General features: G+C 37.9%; 1 protein-coding gene across 1 annotated transcript; it reads right to left on the bottom strand.

Moving 5' to 3' along the window:
* Positions 1-5,549: 5,549 nt before the first annotated feature.
* si:dkey-154p10.3 (zinc finger protein 782) lies at positions 5,550-14,054 on the bottom strand. Its single transcript, XM_052134945.1, has 8 exons — positions 13,768-14,054; positions 12,871-13,388; positions 9,733-10,456; positions 9,242-9,329; positions 8,500-8,733; positions 7,974-8,107; positions 5,861-5,984; positions 5,550-5,769 (listed from the first exon to the last, which is right to left on the bottom strand). Exons 2-8 carry the CDS (start codon positions 13,384-13,386, stop codon positions 5,550-5,552), a joined length of 2,040 nt encoding a protein of 679 aa, XP_051990905.1. The 5' UTR covers positions 13,387-13,388; positions 13,768-14,054.
* Between the last annotated feature and the right edge of the window lie 74 nt (positions 14,055-14,128).

The raw sequence follows: 14,128 nt of genomic DNA, 5'->3' as shown, positions 1-14,128 counted from the left end.
TAGATAGAGCTTTAATTGTTGGTGACTTCAACATTCACATAGATAATGAAAATGATACATTGGGATTAGCATTTATCGATATTCTCAACTCTCTTGGAGTCAGACAAAATGTAACAGGACCAACTCATCGCCATAATCATACGCTAGATTTAATTCTTTCATATGGAGTTGATGTTGCTATTATAGAAATTCTGCAGCAGAGCGATGACATCTCGGATCATTACCTCGTATCTTGCATGCTGCAATCAGCTAATGTTACTCAATCTACACCACGCTATCGTTCAGGTAGAACTATTCTTTCGACCACTAAAGATGACTTCACTAATACTCTTCCAGATCTATCTCATATACTCAATAAACCCCAAAGCCCAGAAGAACTTGATGAAATAACAAAAAATTTAAATGCAGTCTTCTCTAGCACCCTTGATGTTGTCGCCCCACTTCGATTAAAGAAAATTAAAGAAATAAGCCCTGCACCATGGTACAATGATCACACTCATGCTCTCAAGAGAGCAGCTCGGAAAATGGAGCGCATGTGGAAAAATACAAAATTAGAAGTATTTCAGGGTGCATGGAAGGATAGTGTCTGTAGCTACAAACACGCACTCAAAGCTGCCAGGTCAGCATATTTTAGTAAACTCATAGAAAATAACCACAACAATCCTAGATGTTTATTCAGTACTGTGGCTAAATTGGTTAGGAATAAAGCCTCAACCGAACCAGATATTACGTCACAGCTCAAGAGTAATGACTTCATGAATTTCTTTACAGATAAAATTGAAATAATCAGAAATAAAATTGGAATTATGCAATCATCTGTCATAGCACCTCAGAAAACAGTGTTGAATAATTTCCCTCATGTGCAACTTCAATCCTTCGCTATCATAGGTCATGAAGAGCTAACAAAACTTATCGAAACATCAAAAGCCACAACTTGTTTGTTAGATCCTATACCAACTAAGCTCTTAAAAGAGGTATCTCCTGTAATATCAGAACCTCTTCTTAATATCATTAACTCCTCGCTATGCTTAGGACATGTCCCAAGAAACTTTAAAATGGCAATTATCAAACCGCTAATTAAGAAGCCACAACTTGATCCTGGAGAACTTGCTAATTATAGACCAATTTCAAATCTCCCGTTTATGTCAAAAAAACTAGAAAAGGTAGTATCCTCCCAAATATGTGCATTTCTACAGAGAAATAGTATATATGAAGAATTTCAATCAGGATTTAGGCCTCATCACAGTACAGAGACTGCACTTATCAGAGTTACAAATGACTTGCTCTTATCATCTGATCGCGGCTGCATTTCTCTTCTAGTGCTTTTAGATCTTAGTGCTGCATTCGACACGATAGATCACAACATTCTCTTGAATAGGCTGGAGAATTATGTTGGAATTTGTGGAGTGGCATTAGCATGGTTTAGGTCATATTTAGCAGACCGCTACCACTTTGTCTATTTAAATGAGGAATTGTCAAACCAAACAAAAAGTAAAGTATGGAGTGCCACAGGGATCAGTTTTAGGGCCTTTGCTTTTCTCCATGTATATGCTTCCCTGGGAGATATTATCAGGAATCGTGGAATAAGTTTCCACTGCTATGCTGACGATACACAACTTTATATTTCTTCAAAACCTGATGAGATTTCACAATTCTCAAAATTAGCAGAGTGTATCAATGAAATAAAAGATTGGATGGCCAGAAATTTCCTTCTACTCAATTCTGACAAAACAGAGGTTCTAATTATTGGACCAAAAACTCTAAAAATAAGCCACTAAAATATAATTTGACTCTAGATGGATGTACTGTTACATCATCTTCAACAGCAAAGAACTTAGGTGTTATATTTGATACCAATCTGTCCTTTGAAAATCAAATTACAAATGTTTGTAGAACAGCATTCTTCCACCTAAGAAATATTGCTAAATTAAGGCATATGCTCTCGGTTGCTGATGCCAAAAAACTAATTCATGCGTTCATGACCTCAAGACTAGATTATTGTAATGCATTACTGGGAGGATGTCCAGCAAGATCAATAAATAAACTTCAATTGGTTCAAAATGCAGCAGCCAGAGTGCTGATGAGAACCAAGAAATATGATCATATTAGCCCCATTTTATCATCGTTACATTGGCTACCTGTTAAATTCCGTATTGATTTTAAAATTCTGTTAACTACGTACAAAGCTTTGAATGGTCTAGCTCCGCAGTACTTAAGTGATCTTCTAACACGCTATATTCCAACACGTTCATTAAGATCACAAAATTCTGGCCTATTAATAGTTCCTAGAATATCAAAATCCACTAAAGGAGGAAGATCCTTTTCATATTTGGCTCCTAAACTATGGAATAGTCTCCCAAACACTGTTCGAGATGCAGACACACTCTCTCAGTTTAAGTCTAGACTAAAGACTCATCTATTTAGCCAGGCATACACCTAATTTATCCCACAATTAGGCTGCTTTAGTTGGGTCTGCCGGAACCAGAAACCAGAAACATTGAGCATGATCTCTAACTCTGCAATAAATTCAATGGCATCTACGCTTACATCTTTTTATTTGTTTCCCTGTCTCAACCTCGGGACTCCTATCCTGAGGTCACCAGAACCGGCTGGATCCAGCACCATTCCTGCTTCATGCTGGACTCCACTGCTACATGTCGCAGAATGATGATGACTAAATGCAGCCGGTGCCAGCCAAACATCACTTCAATCTATTATGACGGACTTCAGAGGATGAAATTATGCCAACTCCAACCTGCATCACCTCGGTCTATTTATGGATTACGATCCTGAAATGAAATGCTTAGACTAACAATTGCCAACAAAAGCCTTCATCAGCCAATTAACAAGGACAATTGCATCTGTGAACTTCTGCAATTAATCAAGATGGACTTCAAAGACTTTGGTCATTAATCTTACAGTTCAAACACAATCTATGTTTAATCAATGATCCTTATCACTTAGTTTAATAATTTTAAACCATGATTTTACCTATACATAATTAATATTTACATTACATTCATAATGTTAGCCAGAGGGGAACTGGCCCCCACAGTGAGTCTGGTTTCTCCCAAGGTTATTTTTCTCCATTAATCTACATCTTATGGAGTTTTGTGTTCCTTGCCACAGTCGCCTACAGCTTGCTCACTGGGGTTATTAATACAATTATCATTTAATTATTTATAAACACTATTAAAATTCGTATTTTATCTAAATTACACAGTGATGATTAATCAACTTTATAGACATTACAGTTCTTATCGTCTGTTAATGCTAATATTCTGTAAAGCTGCTTTGAAACGATGTGTGTTGTGAAAGGCGCTATACAAATAAAATTGACTTGACTTGACTAATGTGCTAGGGTTTATTAATAAGCACCTTTTGTGGCAGTTTGATTATACTCCTTAAGAATTTTTCCACCTCTTCCAACCTGGCTTTAATGTCATTGTTTTCCTCTGCTTCTTTTATCCTCTTTAGTGCTGATATTAAAATTAAAAAACACATACAAATTACAAAATCTACAATCAGAGAAATCACTGTCAATCAAATAAATGGCCTCGATGGGGACATTCTAAAACGCTTAACGTGAAAAACGCTTAACGTGGCTTACTGCAATAAGACAGTGATATTAAAAGACCAAACTCAGTATACATCATATTAATAAACCATACTATGTATAAAAAAGTAAGATGAGTCCAAAATATGAACGCAACACGTTTAATTACACGTTAAGCATTTTCTTCCCATAGAAAACCGTTATAAGAAAACGCTTAACGTGGCTTACTGTACTAAGACAGTGATATTAAAAGACCATCAGTATTATATTAATAAATATGATTATATGTTTATATTATATATATATATATATATATATATATATATATATATATATATATATATATATATATATATATATATATGTGGAATAATATAATATATATTTTATAGTATATTAGTACAGTAAGCCACGTTAAGCGTTTTTCACGTTAAGCGTTTTCTTATAACGGTTTTCTATGGGAGGAAAATGCTTAACGTGTAATTAAACGCGTTGCGTTCATATTTTGGACTCATCTTATTTTTTTATACATAGTATGGTTTATTAATATGATGTGTACTGAGTTTGGTCTTTCAATATCACTGTATTAGTGCAGTAAGCCACGTTAAGCGTTTTAGAATGTCCCTCGATGGCACAAATGACACAAATGTCGTACCCTCAAGCATCAAGGATTCAAAGAAACTCCCTCTGTCTCCTGGAAACGATTTCCACAAATTATTAGCAAGTTTCACTAGGTCGTGACATCGCCTTCGCAGATACGTTATGCTTTTTTCAGACCATTCAGTCCTTATTTCAAAAAACTCTTCCTCTTCTCCACCAGTACCAACAGCGAAGAGCTCGAGTCCAACCACCCAACAGTCATTTACACGCCGATCAGGAAAACGTTCCATATCAACACCTGCCATAACGGGCGGTCAATTCTCAAAAATTCGAAGTTTTCCTCTGCAAAAGTGAAAAATACAAATAAATCGGTAAATCATTAACCGCACTTAGGCCGTTCACGCCGAGCACGAACCGAGCGCAACGAATGGAACAGAGCGCAAGTGTCGAGGCAAACGCTGCTGTCTCGAGGCACGCTGGATCGCGAATCGCGCCTCAACAGTCAAAGACGTCCGTCTAGCAAGTGTTTACAAAGAAAAACCGTTAGGTAAAAACGCGTTCAGAGTGAACGGCCACTTATTAGAATGCAAATGTTCCTGTGTTTAAATAACAGAAGTTCGCAAATCTTAGTAGGCCTATGTGATGCGAGTTCCTCCCACAGAAGTAAACTTGTCCGCCTTTGTCTTCTCTTTATAAGCTCTAAAAGCCCCATATATGTGCACTCTGTAAACTCTCTCACAGGACCAAGAATCAGTCAACTGTATCTAACGGACGAGCTTCAGCGTTGCCAATGTTTCCTTCTCACCAATCTCAAACTAAAGATGTTCAGGTATTCAGAACTAAAGAATAGTTGTAAAAATCATAGATATATATATATATAAAAAAATTAAAAAAAAGTCATATGATACAATACCTTCTCTGTTTATTGGTAATTTGGTTATTTTTTGTTAGTTGAGCAGCAGGTGTTATAATCCAGTTTCTATTGGACTAGTAGTGAGATTTGATTGTCATTTTAAGCGCAGGCTTGCTGCATCTTGGGTCAATCCTTTAATCGGTTACTATTTTAAAGCTATAATTAACAGCCTTCAAAAAGAGTAAATTACATTCACCTACATTTATCCTAACTTATTAAACCATGACCTCAGATATTACGAAAATGAGGTGATCTCTTCTCATATACAGCCATGTCATGATATATCAATGCCAATGATTAATAAAACAATCACTGCATCAAAGGGCCACAGTATTTTGATTTGATCAAAACAAATGCATTTGGGAAATTAGGAAAGCACTAAATACTTGGTTGTCAATATAAAATAGGATATAGAAAATAAAACAAAGGACAAAGGATTGAAAATAATTGTAATAAATAGTTTTATTAGAATCTTAAATATTATTTGGATGTCCTTGCTCTTTGAGAAGGTGCAGTTTGGGAGTTCGAACACGAGTTGTTCCTATGGCCCAGTGTGCTGGGCTGCTCCGCACTGTGATGTTTCCTTATGTGTCGCACCAGCAGCTGGCGGTCCGGTGTTGAATACTGGCACAGGTGGCAGGGGAAGGACTCTCCTGTGTGATGACGCCGTGAATGGAGGTCTAAGCTCTTCTTTTGGATGCTGAAGAAAAATAAAGGGCATTATTCTTAGTTACAAAAGGATTCTGATACAAGTTTAGACAGCTGACCTTATGACAAATGTATGCGTGTACCTGCTGTAAGGACAGTACTGGCAGCAGTAAGGCTTTTCTTGTGTGTGCGTTCTTGAGTGTCTGCGCAAAGAGCTACTGTCAATAGATGCATAGGAGCACTGAGAACACTTGAATGGCTTTTCACCTAAAGCAAGTCGGAAAAAAAACACAAATTCTCACACTAAGGCAGTGTACTGTCATGGCAACCTTTTCATGAGAACCATTCTTCTGAAACAACTTCCATGGTACTCTATATCTCTGCAAGTCACCATGGACTGTCGTTCTCCACATATTTGCTACTTTTCTAATTAAAGTACCAAGACATTTCATGCCCCAACTAAGATTATATATACAGTGAGGAAAATAAGTATTTGAACACCCTGCTATTTTGCAAGTTCTCCCACTTAGAAATCATGGAGGGGTCTGAAATTGTCATCGTAGGTGCATGTCCACTGTGAGAGACATAATCTAAAAAAAAAATCCAGAAATCACAATGTATGATTTTTTAACTATTTATTTGTATGATACAGCTGCAAATAAGTATTTGAACACCTGAGAAAATCAATGTTAATATTTGGTACAGTAGCCTTTGTTTGCAATTACAGAGGTCAAACGTTTCCTGTAGTTTTTCACCAGGTTTGCACACACTGCAGGAGGGATTTTGGCCCACTCCTCCACACTGATCTTCTCTAGATCAGTCAGGTTTCTGGGCTGTCGCTGAGAAACACGGAGTTTGAGCTCCCTCCAAAGATTCTCTATTGGGTATAGGTTTGGAGACTGGCTAGGCCACGCCAGAACCTTGATATGCTTCTTACAGAGCCACTCCTTGGTTATCCTGGCTGTGTGCTTCGGGTCATTGTCATGTTGGAAGACCCAGCCTCGACCCATCTTCAATGCTCTAACTGAGGGAAGGAGGTTGTTCCCCAAAATCTCGCAATACATGGCCCCGGTCATCCTCTCCTTAATACAGTGCAGTCGCCCTGTCCCATGTGCAGAAAAACACCCCCAAAGCATGATGCTACCACTCCCATGCTTCACAGTAGGGATGGTGTTCTTGGGATGGTACTCATCATTCTTCTTCCTCCAAACACGGTTAGTGGAATTATGACCAAAAAGTTCTATTTTGGTCTCATCTGACCACATGACTTTCTCCCATGACTCCTCTGGATCATCCAAATGGTCATTGGCAAACTTAAGACGGGCCTTGACATGTGCTGGTTTAAGCAGGGGAACCTTCCGTGCCATGCATGATTTCAAACCATGACGTCTTAGTGTATTACCAACAGTAACCTTGGAAACGGTGGTCCCAGCTCTTTTCAGGTCATTGACCAGCTCCTCCCCTGTAGTTCTGGGCTGATTTCTCACCTTTCTTAGGATCATTGAGACCACACGAGGTGAGATCTTGCATGGAGCCCCAGTCCGAGGGAGATTGACAGTCATGTTTAGCTTCTTCCATTTTCTAATGATTGCTCCAACAGTGGACCTTTTTTCACCAAGCTGCTTGGCAATTTCCCGTAGCCCTTTCCAGCCTTGTGGAGGTGTACAATTTTGTCTCTAGTGTCTTTGGACAGCTCTTTGGTCTTGGTCATGTTAGTAGTTGGATTCTTACTGATTGTATGGGGTGGACAGGTGTCTTTATGCACCTAATGACCTCAAATAGGTGCATCTAATTTAGGATAATAAATGGAGTGGAGGTGGACATTTTAAAGGCAGACTAACAGGTCTTTGAGGGTCAGAATTCTAGCTGATAGACAGGTGTTCAAATACTTATTTGCAGCTGTATCATACAAATAAATAGTTAAAAAATCATACATTGTGATTTCTGGATTTTTTTTTTGATTATGTCTCTCACAGTGGACATGCACCTACGATGACAATTTTAGACCCCTCCATGTTTTCTAAGTGGGAGAACTTGCAAAATAGCAGGGTGTTCAAATACTTATTTTCCTCACTGTATATATATATATATATATATATATATATATATATATGCTTCACTAGAATGAAAACCAAAACTTTCAATCCAAAACAATGACCTACTGCTACTGTTCCACTTTGTTCATTTAAATGTGTTTAATACCAACACCAAAAGAAGATATCGGACACGAAACATCACACTGTGCTGTAACTGCACCTGTATGGACACGGAGGTGCTGTATGAGTGAAGCTTTGAGACGAGTGCAGTAGTGGCAGTGTGGACACTTAAATGGCTTATCACCCTGATGAATCCCCATATGGCGACGCATTGTCAACTTGGTTGAAAACTTCCTGTAAAAAAGTAAATCATAAAATAAACTTTTTCTGAAAATTGACATTCAACAGTAATCTGACAGTTAAGGACAATTAAATGTAGATACATTCATCAGTACAAGTTATACACGGTACATTTAAAGGAGGTTTTCTTCTACTTCTAACAGATGCTACATAAATTAACTTGGTACATTTCAAAACTCCTACTTAAACATATACTATTATTCAAAGCATTGGAATCACAAAGACATTTTTGTCCTGGAAAGAAACTGATGATTCTGTTCACCCAATGCATTAAATTGACCAAAAAAAAAATACTGCCAAAAACATTAGCAATGTTAATTTTCAACATTGCTGATACAATTTCTTATTAAAATTATTATCAGCAGAAACAGAAATGATTCCCTTACTTGTCACAGAGGTTGCAGCAGAACTCTTTCCTTCGGGAAACAGCGAGTCCAGCAGGTGTCTCACCCTTCAAGTGTCTGAGTCTGTCCTTCCCTTGTCCTTCATTGCCATTCTCTGTTCCTACAACCCTGTTTTTCACTTTTTTCTTCCTAACCTGGCACCATGACTCTGGCTTCATCTTTCTGAGGCATTCTGGATACTTAGTGGATGTCTGTGTGTTAAGTTGGTGGTGTTCTCTGAGAACAGACAAGGAAGAACAAGGAAAACAGAAAAAAAAAATTTATTTAAAAAGTACTATTCCCTAAACAAATTAACAGTACTTTGAAAATCATGTAGACTCACATGAGAAGACTCCAGTCATATCAGTATTCTAATAAAAGAGATTTATTTTTAAATGGACCTACCTACAAAAATTCTCTCATCGTTTACTCACCCTCATGCCATCCCAGATGTGTATGACTTTCATTCTTCTGCTGAACACAAACAGATTTTTAGAAGAATGTCTCAACTCTGTAGGTCCATGCAATGCAAGTGAATGGTGATCAACATACAGACCTACAGAGCGGAGATATTTTCCAAAAGACTTTGTATTCTGCAGAAGAAAGAAAGTCATACACATCTTAGATGGCATGAGGATGAGTAAATTATGAGAAAATAAAAAACTAAGTGAACTAACCCTTTAAATGTCAGTGCAAAATAAAAAATTTACTGAATCACCTTGAAATATGTATGTTAGATACTTACATACTATGAACAACCGGTTTCTCTTGATTTGTATTACCATGTTTGTGTTGAGTGTGAATATGTTTTAGGGTCTTCTTCCATGACTTCTCTAGAAAACAGACAAAATAAACTGCATAACTATGAGTAATACAGAGTAAGTAAAGAGAATAAAATGGCTATGAAACGGCTAAGGTTTAAAATCATTAACCACTACGTTTAGTTTACGATTTCCCCCAGTGATCAAAAGTAATACAAATTTACATTCTTAATTGAAAGGGTAAGATCCTAATTAAACTGTATCTGATGGGTCTGGACAAACCCATCTGAAAAAGTTTTTATCTTTACATTCTTATACAGTATTAGCACAATATGTGGATCTAAACTCCATTTCCAAACTTAAAAATTTTCTTCAGGGAAAATGCAGCATTCAAGCCTTTCAGGACCTCTTAAGTGTACACCCAAAAATTAAATGCATAGGAAATCACTGTGTAGTAGGCAAAAGCAATTAGTACCTGTAAAATCACAGTGTAAACATTTAAACCCTCCTTGAAAATGACATTGTTGGTGTATCTCCCACTCCTTCCCCAAACGACACCATTCCAGGCAAAAAGAGCACTGTTCTAGTGGGGCTGATTCAGATCGACAGTGACGGCGTTGATTGTGCCTTTCTTCATGAGCATCACGGGAATCAGCTCTCCTAAATGTCTTTGGACAAACACTACATTTATGAGTCTTAGAGCCTTTTCTCTTTCCATGTCCTCTCCAATGCTGCTCCATATCAACCCACTCTTCTGACTCCCAGCCACAGCGAGGGCATCTGAATCCTTGGTCTCCATTGTGGCATTTCAGGTGCACTTCTAGCATACTACGACTGGATGCAACAGTTTGGCAGAGGATGCAGGACCCATCACCATCCTCCTCTGAAGGCTTCTGCATTTCATCAACCGACAGCAAAGGGTTTCTATCCATGCTGTTATCTGCAGCATCATGCTCACCTGATGGATGGGACAGTTTTTTTGCTGAACTTGCAGACAGGGGAGGACACTTTGTGCTGGAGATTCTGCACAGTCCAAGAGTCATTAGATGAGCTGACTGGGCCATCTCCTCTTCTTGGACATGTGTGTCCATTCCACTGTTCAAAGAGACAGCCAGATCCGTGCTAGCATCCTTTAGCTGAAACACAGGCTCCTCCTCACTGTCTTCATCTTGCCTCTCCTCCTCAAATAATGTGCTAACCTTAACAAATCAGAAACTTCAAAGATTAGTTAAATGCAAAATAAAAATATGGTCATAATTTACTCACCATCAAGTTCCAAACCCACATGTCTTTCTTTCATCCATTGAAACATGAATGAAAAGGATAGACAGAATGTTAGAGAAAGACTCATTTAATTTCATTGTATGGAGAAAAAAAAAAAAGATAAAAGTGAATGGTCACTGAACATATCATTGCTGTCGATGAAAAACATGCATCTCCACTTTTGGCAATTTTGAATTTTTACCATAGATGGAATGCCCCGTATTACCTCTTTCTACTTTTTGAATTGACCAATGAAAGTCTGATTAAACATATTATCTGTCTAACAAGTATCTCCACTGGCCTTGAGAAGTGTCCATCAAAACAGTGTATGTCCCACCCTTATGTTTTAACTATAGCGTCTGCTCATCTATAACATAATCACCAAGGTAAAGTACAGTATCTCTTCTTGTTCTTTCAAAACGGTTTTAAAATATGTACAACTATTAAAGGAGACAAAAAGTATAGATGTGTAGATAACACTATTGTTTATTATTTTGAAGTGTAGTGAAGAGATTGCCTACATCGCACTGGCTCTGTGATTTCACAGAAAACCGCAACGATTCATACACGCTCACTGTCCGGTTGCTTTAAAAAGTAGACTACACCAGCCATATACATTTGCCAGATTTCCATCTTCACGAAACCAGCGAGTGAAAGCTAATTCAATTTATTAATTGGACCTGAAAACGTGTCTCAAAACCTAACTGTCCACTCAACAACCAGACTAGAAACCCCAGCCAAGAAACTGATTTAGATCTAAAATAGTATTTGAAAGATCAGATTGTATCCAAAACTAAATTCTCTAGCAATAGATAACCTACCAACTGAGTTTGGGGAACACGAACAGTTAGACTTGAGTCTGTAACTGAACATGCGCCAATGGAACCCATAATAATAAAACCGTGTATGTCCACGTTCATGACCAAAAATCGATGTCCAATTAAAATAACAAAGAGTTCACTAACAGATGTGTAACAACAGATTTCTATTTTTTGTGCCAAAGGTGACTGTTATTTTTTATTGACTTGCAAAATAATGACCCCTTAAACTCTATGGACCCACTGGCGGATCCAAAGGGGGGGCGCTATATTACAAAAAATGTTATGCATAAAACTTTAAAGTCCCATATATATATATATATATATATATATATATATATATATATATATACACACACACACACAAGTCAGGCATATGAGCAGGGATGAATTACCAACCGGGAAAATGGGGCCAGTGCCCAGGGGCCCTTTACTGCCCAGGGGGGCCCGGGCTTTAAGGTTGTGCGATCCAGTTAGGCGATCCCCCTGCTCGAAAACCCAATGACAATGAAAACAAAAACGAGGGGGCCATTTGAGATAATTGGTTATGGGGCCTTTGCAAGTCATAATCTGTCCCTGCATATAAGGTATCATTTAAAAGATTAGAATCTGAAATTTTCAGCGATAACTATTGCTTCTACATTTATGATACATAAAATAACAAAGGCCTCAAAACATTCGCTTTGCAGATTAGCACCACCAAGCGGTAATGGGGTAGAAATGTTTAAGATAAAAGTCTTTCACATAGCACCTAAATGGACAAGTCATATATCAAATGAAAGCTCTCATTCTCATGAATGTATGGTTTATTTTGTTGCCCTTATACCACAGTTTGAAAGATTTTTGAAAGAATCACAAAGTGAAATATGATTTCCGTGAGTCATCAAATACAAACGTCTCTTTAAGTGCCAATCATTGCTGCTGTAAGGCCCAAGTAGCCAAAAATTTTATATCTGCTCTTACCTTAGGCAGTTTTCTACAAAATAAGCAATTTTTTACTTGTCTGTGAGCTTGCTTGTTATAGATGTCTAGAACAAATTGTGTCATCCAGCAGGAAAACCATGCCAAACAAATCATCAGAAAAATATGTATTCGACTATTGATGATAAAAATGTTTTCTAATGTCACTTAAATTAAGCTTCCGGTCCAATCAGAGGCCAAGATATTCAATGAAACAACAAGGGTAGTGCATGAACTGAAAATCAGCCTAAATGTCTATGGACGAGCACATCTGTGAAGGCTAAAATTCATGAGAGTGCCATCTAAATTTCAGATATATTGTGAAGGCATGTGATAGAGAAAAGTGAGGTAGAGTGAAAAGAACCAGAATTGCATGTTTACAAAGTTAGGACAACAAAAACTAAAACATTCATCACAAGATTATAAACAAATACTTTTTTTATTTGGGGGGTTTTCTGCAAAATTAGACACATTTTTTGCAATTAGTTTGTGTATGTGTGAAAAGTGAGCTTTTAAATTTGAGAGTAAAAAATTTAAAAATGCATCTTGAGTTTAGGACACTGTGGACTCACCTCACAAGTCTGTGCCACATGCAGGTTGCCATCAGAGTTGGAGCCCAGGCTGATGTCACATGACTGTGGGCTGATGTTCTGAAACATGCCATACATCGGAAGAAGAAAAGACATGCGCTCCATATCCATCTGATCCTCATTACTTTTTGAGCCAGAATGAAGGTCCCTTTCCAGGTCGTAGGGAGAGTTATTTTGGTCATCCTCTGCTTCATCATCAACCCTCATTCCCACATCCAAACTCTCTTCATCCTCTTTCTCCAGGCAGGGTAGATGGGGGCATGGAGATGCTGGATCGTGTCTTTCCATGACATGATGGCTAATTCTGGATTTTTGGCTGCTGGTAAATTGACAGACTCTACATCTGTATACTTCAACCAAGAAAGCTTCCACCAAAGTGGATGCATGAACTTCAATGCCCTCTGCTGAGCTGCAGTAGAGGCTGGAAATGACATTCTCCTCTGCAAGTCTAAGAGTTACAGGCTGGACATCTTGGTATGCATCTTTAAACCCACCCATTACTGGGGAATAGTGCGGAAGGGAACAAAAGAGGAGAAGAGGTCAGTTAGTCAATTAACAGTCTTGTAAGTTTTGAATATGATACATTGAGTTGTTCTGTGGCACCCATTGTACTCCAACACTAAGCGGTTAGAAAAAGCAATAAGTCCATATACTTATATATTACAGTTTTATTAGACAGCCCTCATCACAGCACGCGGTCGTAAACCAATAAGTATCAGTTTAGTTCACGTTAACTCAAGTGTACATTTTCACAGTCTGAGGTGGTGGCTAACATTTGCTGTATTGAAGCGAAATCGTCCAGGATGTAAACTAGATTTGTTTTAGTTATTCAACGAAACGATACAAAACTGAATGTGTACAATACATAAATGGGTTTACCTGCATCATACAGAGTTCGTGGCTAAACCTATTTTATAGCTCCATGGGCTAAACGGACGCCAACGTGCGATTAAGGGACTGAGGGATAATTATAACCCATCCAAACAACCTAAAATGCTATATTTTCCTCAGCATCGACAAAGTTTAAAAATGTTCTCGTTTTACATAACGTTTTTATAATATTCTTAAACTGAATATGTGGAGAAAATACTTAGCAGTCAAATGTTATGATAAATGTTCGTAAATCAGTCGTTCTGGAACATTTGTGATAGTCCCATGTTCTGCTGTTTTCGTTTTGGCGTTTATTCACAGCGCATGCGTGGTTTGGTAAAGCTCCCGGATTTGGCCGTTCCAACGAACC

Source organism: Xyrauchen texanus, chromosome 9 (genome assembly GCF_025860055.1).
Source record: "Xyrauchen texanus isolate HMW12.3.18 chromosome 9, RBS_HiC_50CHRs, whole genome shotgun sequence".
NCBI classification, from domain to species: Eukaryota; Metazoa; Chordata; class Actinopteri; order Cypriniformes; family Catostomidae; genus Xyrauchen; species Xyrauchen texanus.
The sequence above is the reverse complement of the archived record's forward strand: the minus strand, read 5'-3'. Positions and strand labels throughout refer to the sequence as shown.

Coding starts and splice junctions, on each gene's coding strand:
- si:dkey-154p10.3 (XM_052134945.1), bottom strand. CDS start 13,386: ATGGGTGGGTTTAAAGATGCATACCAAGATGTCCAGCCTGTAACTCTT. Junction 8,108..8,499: donor TGCTGCAACCTCTGTGACAA/GTAAGGGAATCA, acceptor ACTTTTTTACAG/GAAGTTTTCAACCAAGTTGA. Junction 5,985..7,973: donor GCACCTCCGTGTCCATACAG/GTGCAGTTACAG, acceptor GACTTGCTTTAG/GTGAAAAGCCATTCAAGTGT.